The 12,650-nt window shown below is 42.3% G+C and overlaps 1 protein-coding gene across 1 annotated transcript in view; it reads right to left on the minus strand.

Moving 5' to 3' along the window:
* IL18R1 (interleukin 18 receptor 1) overlaps window positions 1-12,650 on the minus strand; it is a 77,569-nt gene that overhangs the window by 17,684 nt on the left and 47,235 nt on the right. The window contains exon 7 of the mRNA XM_073614761.1: window positions 4,387-4,540. Coding sequence (XP_073470862.1) covers window positions 4,387-4,540 — 154 coding nt within the window. The remainder of the gene's footprint in view (window positions 1-4,386; window positions 4,541-12,650) is intronic.

A 12,650-nucleotide genomic window follows, 5' to 3' on the forward strand; every position in this document is an offset into this window, starting at 1 on the left:
GTTTTAATGATAAAAGTTGGAGATATTTTGAACATTTCAATGGTCGCTATATTGAGAAAAAGTTAGGAATGCATTCATGCAGATTTTTAACGTTACTGACAGGCCCACTTTAAATTTGAACTCCAGCAAAATTGTTTGTTTTGAATAGTATGAGAAAGGAATATATGCTCTATCAAATTCAAGGTATATTATGAGATCTAAGAGCGTTAGCCCCAATGCACATGGGAAAGTAGTGTGTGTTTTTGAAACTAGGGCACAGGGTAAAGAAAAACTGCTACAAGCGAGTATGTCAGCTTACCTCTACCCCAGCACTGCTGCCTTAGCCCTAATAAAGTTTACCTTCAGACAAAAATGTTTAGTTTTAGTTGGGATAGTTCAATTGCATTTTTAAACACTTTCACGGCAGTCTGTTACCCTGGTAAATTTCATCTCACTTCCTGTCCCTGTGATAGCAGTGTAAGAAATCCAGGTGTCTGTTGTCACCAGGCACAAGACAGCACAAACAATGATACTAACCTGACAAAGGTTCTGCCATTTTACTAAAAAAAAAAATAATTTTCTTTTTTGCAACTAGGGTTTACTACCTAGATACTTTGCTTTTCATATTATATATCTCCTGACACATTATTCCTCATCAGTCATCATTGACCCCCTAATACCATCAGGCACCCTGTACATTTAAACACAGATTTATTTGCCCCTCAGGGTATACCTCACAAAGTATGTCTTTGTCCTTTATGCCTGCTATGTATGTGCCCCTACTGTTCTCTGATGCATGCACCCTAAGACAGTTACTTTGTCCCCATATGTGCATCAAATTCTTACTGTTCTGGGACCTTGTATGGTATTCCAGGCACTAAAGTTTGCATCATTTTGGATTGTAAGCTTTCACAAGCAGTGCTCTCCTAACACTATTGTTGTGAAATGTATTGTAACTGTACTATCTTACTTTATTCTGGTCTGTGCTGATAATCAGCACATTGATTATCAGCACAGCCCCCTCAGTTGTGCAAATCACCTGTAAATCAGTGCCCAACAGTGTCCCAACAATAAAGTGTGCCAGTGCCATCCACAGTGCCAATCAGAGCCCACAACAGTGCCAATCAGAGCCCCCCATAGTGTCAATCAGTGCCCACCACAGTGCCAATCAGTACCCAGCAGTCAGTAATCACTCAGTACCTCACCATCAGTGCTGCCCGTCAGTGCCACCTGTCAGTGCAAATCAGTACCACCTATCAGTGCCAATCAGTGCCCCCTGTCAGTGCCCATCACAGCCACCTGTCAGTGCCCATCACAGCCGCCTGTCAGTGCCCATCAGTGTCGCCTTTCAGTGCCCATCAGTGCCGCCTGTCAGTGCCCATCAGTGCCGCCTGTCAGTGTCCATCAGTGCTGCCCATCAGTGCCCATCAGTGCCACCTATTGGTGCCCATCAGTGCTGCATATCAGTGCCGCCTATCAGTGCCCACAAATTCTACATATCAGTGCCTCCTCATCAGTGCCCATCAGTACCACTTTATCAGTGCCAACTCATCAGTGCCCATCAGTGAGGGGGAAAACAAAATTTTATGACAAAAACTAAGAAAAACTTTTTTTTTTTTCAAAAATTTTGGTCTATTATAGTTTGTTTAGCAAGAAATAAAAACCCCAGAGGTGATCAAATACCACCAAAAGAAAGCTCTATTTGTGGGAAGAAAATGATAAAAATTTAGTTTGGGTACAGTGTTGCACGACCGCGCAATTCAAAGTGCGACAGCGCTGAAAGCTGAAAATTGTCCTGGGCAGGAATGGTCGAAAGTGCCTGGTATTGAAGTGGTTAAATATCTTGCCTGGGGGGGTGCCTATAGTATGCCTGTAAAGTTGCGCAGTTTTCCCTCAAGAACAGTTTGGAACAGTACCACAGCAAAATGACATTTCTAAAGGAAAAAAAGTCATTTTAAACTGATCGCGCCTGTAATGAATTGTCGGGTCTCTGTAATATAGATAAAACTCATTGAAAAAAATGGCATTGGGTCCCCCCGCAGTCCATTACCAGGCCCTTTGGGTCTGGTATGATTATTAAGGGGAACCCCGAACCAAAAATTGTAACAACGTGCATCCCCCCAAAATGCATACCAGGCCCTTCAGGTCTGCTATGGATATTAAGGGGACCCCTGCATGAGATTTTTTTTAAATGGCGTAGGGGTCCCCCCCAATATCCATACCAGACCTATGGCCCCCGGCACGCAGACCCCCACAACCACCGGGCAAGGGTTGTGGGGATGAGGCCCTTGTCCTCATCAACATGGGGACAAGGTGCTTTGGGGGGCTACTCCAAAGCACCCTCTCCATGTTGAGGGCATGTGGCCTTGTAAGGTTCAGGAGGAGGGTGCTCTCTTGTCCCCCTTCTCTTTTCCTGTGGCCTGCCAGGTTGCGTGCTCAGATAAGGGTCTGGTATGGATTTTGGGGGGGACCCCATGCCATTTTTTAAAAATTTGGCACAGGGTTCCCCTTAATATCCATACCAGACCTGAAGGGCCTGGTAATGGACTGGGGGGGAACCCATGCCTTTTTTTCAATGAGTTTTATCTATATTGCTGAGACCTGACAATTCATTACAGCCGCAATCAGTTTTAAATTACTTTTTTCCTTTAGAAATGTCATTTTGCTGTGGTACTGTTTTAAACACTTGAAAACTGCGCCACTTTACAGACATACTATAGACACCCCCAGGCACGATATTTAAAGGAATATTTCATTTTTATTGTTTCATTTTAAGCATTATTAAAATCACTGCTCCCGAAAAAACGGCAGTTTTTTTTTCAAACAGTCACACTCCAAACTCCACTATGGCGAAGACCAAAGAGCTGTCGAAGGACACCAAAAACAAAATTGTAGACCTGCACCAGGCTGGGAAGACTGAATCTGCAATAGGCAAGCAGCTTGGTGTGAAAAAATCAACTGGAGCAATAATTAGAAAATGGAAGACATACAAGATCTCACCCCGTTGGGTCAAAATGATCACAAGAACGGTGAGCAAAAATCCCAGAACCACACGGGGGGACCTAGTAAATGACCTGCAGAGAGCTGGGACCAACGTAACAAAGGCTACCATCAGTAAGACACTATGCCGCCAGGGACTCAGATCCTGCAGTGCCAGATGTGTCCCCCTGCTTAAGCCAGTACATATCCTGGCCCGTCTGAGGTTTGCTAGAGAGCATTTGGAATGATCCAGAAGAGGATTGGAAGAATGTCATATGGTCAGAAACCAAAGTAGAACTGTTTGGTAGAAACACAACTCATTGTGTTTGGAGGAGAGAGAATGCTGAGTTGCAACCAAAGAATGCCATACCTACTGTGAAGCATGGGGGTGGTAACATCATGCTTTGGGAACAGGACGACTGATCCGTGTACATGAAAGAATGAACGGGCCATGTATCGTGAGATTTTGAGTGCAAACCTCCTCTCATGAGCAAGGGCCCTGAAGATGAAACGTGGCTGGGTCTTTCAGCATGACAATGATCACAAACACACCGCCTGGGCAATGAAGGAGTGGCTTCGTAAGAAGCATTTCAAGGTCCTGGAGTGGCCTAGCCAGTCTCCAGATCTCAACCCCATAGAAAACCTTTGGAGGGAGTTGAAAGTCTGTGTTGCCCAGCAACAGCCCCAAAACATTACTGCTCTAGAGGAGATCTGCATGGAGGAATGGGCCAACATACCAGCAACAGTATGTGACAACCTTGTGAAGACTTACAGAAAACGTTTGACTTCTGTCATTGCCAACAAAGGATATATAACAAAGTATTGAGATGAACTTTTGATATTGACCAAATACTTATTTTCCACCATGATTTGCAAATAAATTATTTAAAAAATCAGACAATGTGATTGTCTGGATTTGTTTCCACATTTTGTCTCTCATAGTTGAGGTATACCTATGATGACAATTACAGGCCTCTCTCATCTTTTTAAGTGGGAGAACTTGCACAATTGGTGGCTGACTAAATAATTTTTTGCCCCACTGTAAATTCACAAATTACACAGGTCTATGAGTTGGCCAACTTACTGAAAACAATGCACTTCCTGTCGGGCCAATATCTTATCTCAACCATAAGACAGGGTTGTTGCACAGAGACACTGAGAACTCCCTCTAGTTGGCCAATCTACAAATCTATTTTTTTACAATAGCACAAAAAGTGCTATATGGGCATATACAAAAACATGTAAAATAAAATTTAAAAAAATGTGAATACAAAAAGTTATTAAAAAAATAATTTAGGGTGAACACTGCAACAATACTAACAATAATAAAACCCCAATTGTTTTATAGTATTTTAAATAGGAAATCTGTTTATCCTACATGTAGCTTGCTATTATGTTTTATACCCTTCGAAAGTAAAAATTACTTACCTGCACTTTGTCATGCACGGTTTTGTTATGGGAGATTCACAGTCATCAATTAAATCATCCAAATTATCGACTCTAGACTTGTTGTGAACCCAGGAGAACTGAAACATTGCTGTTTTGCCTACTGAAGCCTCACACTTTACAGACACATTTTGTCCTAGGGATTAAATACAATTGAGTTAAAACAATGTACCATTCTACCAGGACAGAATAAAATAAATGGGTTGTGAAATATGCATTCTCCAAACTTAGTGAATGATCTGTTTAGCAATTCTTTATGTATGCTAGCCTAAACCCTAATGTGCTGCCAGTAGAAGTGCAGTTGGTAAAACTGGGAATAAAGAGCTTGCACTTCCAGGCAGTTGAACTAAGTTCCATTTAGACCTTTGCTTGCAGTTTTGCTAATTTCCAAGTAGTTCTGAATGAACTTTTCCATATAAATTTGTATGGTTTTAAATCACAGGAAAGAAAATAATTTCTTATTTTTGTTGTGTGGATTCATAAAAATGTCTAATCACTACAATAAAAAAAGTGTAAATCATCATACCAAAAAAGCATTAGTCACAGCTATCCTTTTCTTTGCCAGAGTTTATAGAAATTTGTGCACTGATACGTAACTCACCAGTACATAATAAGTGAACAAAAACTATGCTCTGGTCTGCCCCTCGAATACCAGTTATTTCCCAGTTCAGTGCTGCCGCCATTTTGCCTTTTGCACAGCAAAGAGCAAGGTAAAGCTAAGCTGTCAATCACAATCCACACATTAATGATACCTTTACAGTTCTTGTCACTGATTTCTGTAGTGCAGTTGGCACGAGACAGCAGCCAGGGAGAGTGGTTACAGATGCAGATTAGACATGTGCGGTTCATTTAGTTACGAATAAATATTCAGTATAATTTTTCGTTATTCGGAGATTCGGAAATATCCGAATCTCCGAATTAGAGTATAAACAAAATTTACTGAATGCTCTGAATAACGAAACAAATCTCTTTAGAATTTCCGAAATTCAAATTGAAATTCGAACTGAACTCCAGTCGAATTCTAACTGTAAACATACTTCTGAAATCAAAGACTGTGTGTTATTAGAGTACCATTTCAAAATAATGCTGTTTTTATTAAGCTAAAGGTCATTTAAAGAGTCATCATTTGATGAAGATTTTTCTTTTGTTTGATCACTTTGTGTGTTGCTATGGCCATTTGTATTGTCTTGATAGCAATAATATAGAGCTAGGTTTAGTAAGAGCATATGTTTACAGAGGCTCTTCCCCCTCCATTGATATGTAAATAAACCAGATGGATAGGTTTTGGAGCTGAGACAGGAAGTTGTCGGCAGGATATGATGTAAGCAGGAGTTAGGGGAAGGAGATTTAGCTTTTGAAAGAGACATATGTTCGGAAAAGAGATGTGTTTGGAAGGACGATGGAGTAACACATGGCTGCCGGAAGCTGGATAACAGTGGAGACATTTTAAGTTGGACCGAGCAAGGAACCATGAAGAGCATTACATCTTAAACCCTAAGCTGAATAACTGTTTAGTTTACTTAATACATACATATTGTACATGCTTATATTTGTAGGCATATTTTTGCAAGCTATGAGTTGTGTTATATTGTGTATCCTACAGTTGTATGGGCAGTTTTCCTGTTTAGTAAAGCAATGATACAGTTCAGAAGTCTAAACTTCCTTGGTTTTACCACAAGAACTTTGCTAGATAGACAAAAGCATTACACTTTGCCACATTCCAATCGAAAAAAAATAACTAGATTACCGAATCTAAACGAAACAAAAGGCCAAGGAGAGAAGACATCAATGTGAGTTGCACCAATACTACACTTTCAGTAGAACACACTAGGCACACTTTTCACCCCCCATCACCCCCCGATCACCCCCCTGTACCCCCTGTCACAGTGACACCAATAGCAGTTTTTTTTTTTTTTTTGCATTGGTGTCAGTTTGTGACAGTTATAAGTGTTAGGGCAGTTAGGGTTAGCCCCCTTTAGGTCTAGGGTACCCCCCTAACCCCCCTAATAAAGGTTAACCCCTTGATCACCCCCCCGTCGCCAGTGTCACTAAGGGATCGTTTTTCTGATCGCTGTATTAGTGACACAGGTGACGCTAGTTAGGGAGGTAAGTCTATAGGTTCGCCGTCAGCGTTTTATAGCGACAGGGACCCCCATATACTACCTACTTTAACCCCCTGATTGCCCCCTAGTTAACCCTTTCACCAGTGATCACCATATAATTGTTACAGGTGACGCTGGTCAGTTAGTTTGTTTTTTATAGTTTATTATAGTTTTAGGGCACCCGCCGTTTATTACCTAATAAAGGTTTAACCCCCTAATTGCCCAGCGGTGATATAAGTTACGTTTTTAGGGTCAGATAAGGTCTGCATAGCCCCAGGCAGCGTCAGGTTAGTGCCAGTACCGCTAACACCCAGGCATGCAGCCTACACCTCCCTTAGTGCTATAGTATCTGAACGGATCGATATCTGATCCGATCAGATCTATACTAGCGTCCCCAGCGGTTTAGGGTTCCCAAAACCACAGTGTTAGCGGGATCAGCCCAGATACCTGCTAGCACCTGCGTTTTGCCCCTTGGCCCAGCCCTGCCCAGCCCACCCATGTGCAGTATCGATCGATCACTGACACTTACAAAACACTAAGCACACATAACTGCAGCGTTCGCAGAGTCAGGCCTGATCCCTGCGATCGCTAACAGTTTTTTGGTAGCATTTTGATACAGTCGTTGACAATCAGGAGCTTTTTTGCCTGTGAGACTCACTAGTGTACCCCTAAATTCAGAGCCCAAAATGGCAAATCAAAGGTACACTAGTGAAGAGGCCTACACGTTTCTGAGCATGACAGATAGTGAAGAGGAAGTCACTCATCTGTCAGATTCAGGCTCAGAATACGATCCTGTAGATGACAGCGGCTCCATGACAGATAGCTCTGACGATGGAGTTGTGGTCCCTACCAAGGTCAGGCGTACCAGACCCCAATCTTCTTCTTCTGAAGTGCAAGAACCGCAGGTCTCTCGTATGGAGCAGAGAAGTACTAGCGCCGCTATTCCTTCTGGTGAACTGGCAAGCACCAGCGGCCTAGTACACCCTGGTCGTACATCCAGCACTGCAGTATCACGTGGTGACGTGGCGAGTCCCATAAGTGCAGTTCAAGCTGGCGAGGTGGCAAGCACAAGTAGTTTCCTGCTGCCACCAAGAAGACGAACACAGGCCCTTCATGCCCATAGTGCCCATAGTGCCCTTTCTGCTGCATTCGCCAATCCGAATTGGGAACCCACCACTTCTGCAGCACCCGTACTTCCCCTATTCACTGGACAACCCGGCATTCAGGTGGAAACAGTTGATTTTACGCCACTGGATTTTTATTCGCTGTTTTTCACCGAAGATCTCTATAGATCTATTGTGGACCAAAGCAATTTGTACGCTGGTCAACACATCGCCACTATTCCCCAGTCCTCCCTTGCCAGAGATTGGAGACCAATTACGGTCTCCGAATTTAATATCTTTCTGGGCCTTTCCCTCAACATGGGCATAAATAAAAAGAGTGAGTTGCGGTCATATTGGTCCACTGACCCAATTTACCATATGCCCGTGTTCTCTGCCTCCATGACCAGGGCACGATACGAGCAGATTTTGCAGTTCATGCACTTCAACAACAATGAACTCTGTCGTCCTCGTGGAGACCCTGAATACGATCGGCTCTACAAAATTCGGCCCCTCGTAAACCACTTCAACCAACATTTTGCAGACTTGTTTACTCCCCATCAAGTTGTCAGCGTTGATGAGTCCCTGATTACATTTTCTGTCCGCTTGTCATTCAAACAGTACCTCCCCAGCAAGCATGCCAGATATGGGGTCAAGATGTATAAGCTCTGTGACAGGGCCACAGGCTATACATGTAGTTTTATGGTTTACGAGGGCAAAGATAGTCACGTAGAGCCGACAAACTGCCCTGACTACATAGGGAGTGCTGGCAAGATAGTGTGGGACTTGGTGTCACCCTTATTCAGAAAGTGGTACCACTTGTACGTGGACAATTATGCCACTTTTTAGTCACCTTTTTGATCATCAGATTGGAGCATGTGGCACCGTGCGACCTAATCGCCAGGGCTTTCCCCAGCGGCTTGTAGATTTCCATCTTAGGCTGGGGGAGAGCCTGCTTGCAGTGTAATAATTTGCTCGCTATGAAGTGGAGGGATAATAAGAATGTTTTCGTTCTTACCTCCCTTCATGCAGACACGACGGTCCAAATTACTACGGCGACTAGTGGTGTGGAGAAACCCCTCTGTGTCCACGAATATAACCAAAATATGGGAGGGGTGGACCTCAACGACCAGTTGTTGGCGCCGTACCTAGTTGCCCGTAAGGCCAGACGCTGGTTAAAAAAAGTGTCTGTTTATTTATTTCAATTGGCTTTGCTGAACGCTTATGTGCTATACAGAGCTTTAGGACGGACTGGATCTTTCCTTAAATTCCAGGAAGAGATCGTCAGAGCCCTTCTGTTTCCAGACGGTGCTCCACCTCACCTATCCCAACCAAATGCAGTAAGCCGGCTGCATGAGAGGCATTTTCTTTATGTCCTCCCGAGTACCCCTACCCAACGAGCCCCCCAAAAAAGATGTCGTGTCTGCAGCAAGCGCGGATTTAGGCATGACACCTGGTATTATTGTCCCTTCTGTCCTGACAATCCTGGTCTTTGCATTGGTGAATGTTTTTAACGCTACCATACACTAGTTGAGTATTAGCGAAGGGTACAGCACTGCACAAACTAGGACACACTTTCACAGGGTCTCCCAAGATGCCATCGCATTTTGAGAGACCCAAACCTGGTACCAGTTACAAAAGTTAAAGTTACAAAAAAGTGTAAAGAAAAACAAAAAACAAAAAAAAGTAAAAAAAAAAAAAAACAACACAAAAAAATATAAAATAATAAAAACCAAAAATAGTTGTCGTTTTATTGTTCTCTCTCTCTCTATTCTCTCTCTATTGTTCTGCTCTTTTTTACTGTATTCTATTCTGCAATGTTTTATTGTTGTTATGTTTTTATCATGTTTGGTAACCATTTTTTTGTTTTTAGGTACGCCATTCAGCTGCAGAGCGGATTTATTTATCTTGACAGCAACAGCATTTGCTCCCACATGATGTGAAAAATGAGAAGAGATAAAGTTTGACATATAAAGTTGAAATAATGTCTCTCAGAAAAATTTTCGCTGAAGTGGAAAAAAAAAAAAAAAAAAACAGCATTTGCTCCCACGATACATAAAGCCGCGATTCCAGCGCTGTCGGAGGTGATTTCACCACCGCAGTTACATACTTCAGCATATATGCCGAAGCGTGGGGCAGCAGTGGGTGGAGGAGCGATTTGCTCCTGCCTTTTGCGGGAGGATGCCCCCATGCTTCGGCATATATATATTTTAGGCACAGGTTGCATTTAAATGTTTTATTTTTTACTATTTTTTTTTGTATTTGCTTTGCAGGTATGGTAGGTCTTACTGTTATACTGTAATGTTACTTTGTTTTATTGTTAACCATCCTTTGCTTAGCAGGTACGCCATTCAGTTGCAGCGCGGATTTATTTATCTTGACAGCAACAGCGTTTGCTCCCACGATACATAAAGCCGTGACTCCAGCACTGTCAGAGGTGATTTCACCACCACAGTTACATACTTCAGCATATAAGCTGAAGCGTGGGGGCAGCAGTGGGTGGAGGAGCGATTTGCTCCTACCTTTTGGGGGAGGATGCCCCCATGCTTCGGCATATATAAACGGTGCATGCATGCCCATCATTAGAAGTGGGCGGATGAAGGGAGGTATTCTAATGGTGGGCATACCCATTGATCAATATCTTTTTTTCGTTCAGCCCACAGGCTGCATGAAAAAAAATTTTACAATATATGCCCAACAAGGACCAGCAACGTACTGGTATGTTGCTGGACTTTGAGTGGTTATACCAGAATGATGCCTGCAGGTTTAGGTATCATCTTGGTATCATTCTTTTCAGCCAGCGGTCGGCTTTCATGTAAAAGCAATCCTAGCAGCTAATTAGCCTCTAGACTGCTTTTACAAGCAGTGGGAGGGAATGCCCCCCACCGTCTTCCATGTTTTTCTCTGGCTCTCCTGTCCCAACAGGGAACCCGAGAATGCAGCCGGTGATTCGGCCAGCTGACCATAGAGCTGATCAGAGACCAGAATGGCTCCAATCATCTCTATGGCCTAAGAAACCAGAAGCTACGAGCATTTCATGACTTAGATTTCGCCGGATGTAAACAGCACCATTGGGAAATTGGGAAAGCATTTTATCACACAGATCTTGGTGTGGTCAGATGCTTTGAGGGCAGAGGAGAGATCTATGTTCTAATAGACCCCAATTTTTTCAAAAAAGAGTACCTGTCACGACCTATTGCTATCATAGGGGATATTTACATTCCCTGAGATAACAATAAAAATGATTAAAAAAATAAAAAATGAACGGAACAGTTTAAAAATAAGATAAAAAAGCAAAAAAATAATAAAGAAAAAAAAAAAAAAAAAGCACCCCTGCCTCCCCCCCTGCTCTCACGCAAAGGCGAACACAAGCGTCGGTCTGGCGTCAAATGTAAACAGCAATTGCACCATGCATATGAGGTATCACCACGAAGGTCAGATCAAGGGCAGTAATTTTAGCAGTAGACCTCCTCTGTAAATCTAAAGTGGTAACCTGTAAAGGCTTTTAAAAATTAAAATGTATTAAAAATTAAAAAATGTATTTAGTTTGTCGCCACTGCACGTTTGTGCGCAATTTTAAAGCATGTCATGTTTGGTATCCATGTACTCGGCCTAAGATCATCTTTTTTATTTCATCAAACATTTGGGCAATATAGTGTGTTTTAGTGCATTAAAATTCAAAAAAGTGTGTTTTTTCCCAAAAAAATGCGTTTGAAAAATCGCTGCGCAAATACTGTGTGAAAAAAAAAAATGAAACACCCACCATTTTAATCTGTACAGCATTTTCTTTAAAAAAAATATATAATGTTTGGGGGTTCAAAGTAATTTTCTTGCAAAAAAAAATAATTTTTTCATGTAAACAAAAAGTGTCAAAAAGGGCTTTGTCTTCACGTGGTTAGAAGAGTGGGTGATGTGTGACATAAGCTTCTAAATGTTGTGCATAAAATGCGAGGACAGTTCAAACCCCCCCAAATGACCCAATTTTTGAAAGTAGACACCCCAAGCTATTTGCTGAGAGGCATGTCGAGTCCATGGTATATTTTATATTGTGACACAAGTTGCGGGAAAAAGACAAATTTTTTTTTTTTTTGCACAAAGTTGTCACTAAATTATATATTGCTCAAACATGCCATGGGAATATGTGAAATTACACCCCAAAATACATTCTGTTGCTTCTCCTGAGTACGGGGATACCACATGTGTGAGACTTTTTGGGAGCCTAGCCGCGTGCGGGACCCCGAAAACCAAGCACCGCCTTCAGGCTTTCTAAGGGCGTATATTTTTGATTTCACTCTTCACTGCCTATCACAGTTTCGGATGCCATGGAATGCCCAGGTGGGACAAACCCCCCCCAAATGACCCTATTTTGGAAAGTAGACACCCCAAGCTATTTGCTGAGAGGTATAGGGAGTATTTTGCAGACCTCACTTTTTTCCCCAAAGTTTTGAAAATTGAAAAAAGAAAAAAAAAAATTTCTTGTCTTTCTTCATTTTCAAAAACAAATGAGAGCTGCATAATACTCACCATGCCTCTCATCAAATAGCTTGGGGTGTCCACTTTCCAAAATGGGGTCATTTGGGGGGGGGGTTTGTGCTTGGGGGAGGTTTATGGCCTTCGAGACTGTAATAGTTAGTGAGTTGTGAATCAAAAATTTACACCCTTAAAAATCCTGAAGGCGGTGATTGGTTTTCAGGGCCCCGTATGAAGCTAGGCTCCCAAAAAGTCCCACACATGTGGTATCCCCATACTCAGGAGAAGCAGCAGAATGTATTTTGGGGTGTAATTCCACATATGCCCATGGCCTGTGTGAGCAATATATCATTTAGTGACAACTTTGTGCAAAAAAAAAAAAAATTTGTCATTTCCCTGCAACTTGTGTCAAAATATAAAATAGTCCATGGACTCAACATGCCTCTCAGCAAATAGCTTGAGGCGTCTAGTTTCCAAAATGGGGTCATTTGGGGGGGTTTGTGCCATATTGGCAATTTATGGCCTTCAAAACTGTGATAGGTAGTGAGGAGTGAAATCAAAAATTTACGCCCTT

The sequence above is a fragment of the Aquarana catesbeiana genome, linkage group LG02 (assembly GCF_042186555.1).
Source record: "Aquarana catesbeiana isolate 2022-GZ linkage group LG02, ASM4218655v1, whole genome shotgun sequence".
Classification (NCBI taxonomy): Eukaryota; Metazoa; Chordata; class Amphibia; order Anura; family Ranidae; genus Aquarana; species Aquarana catesbeiana.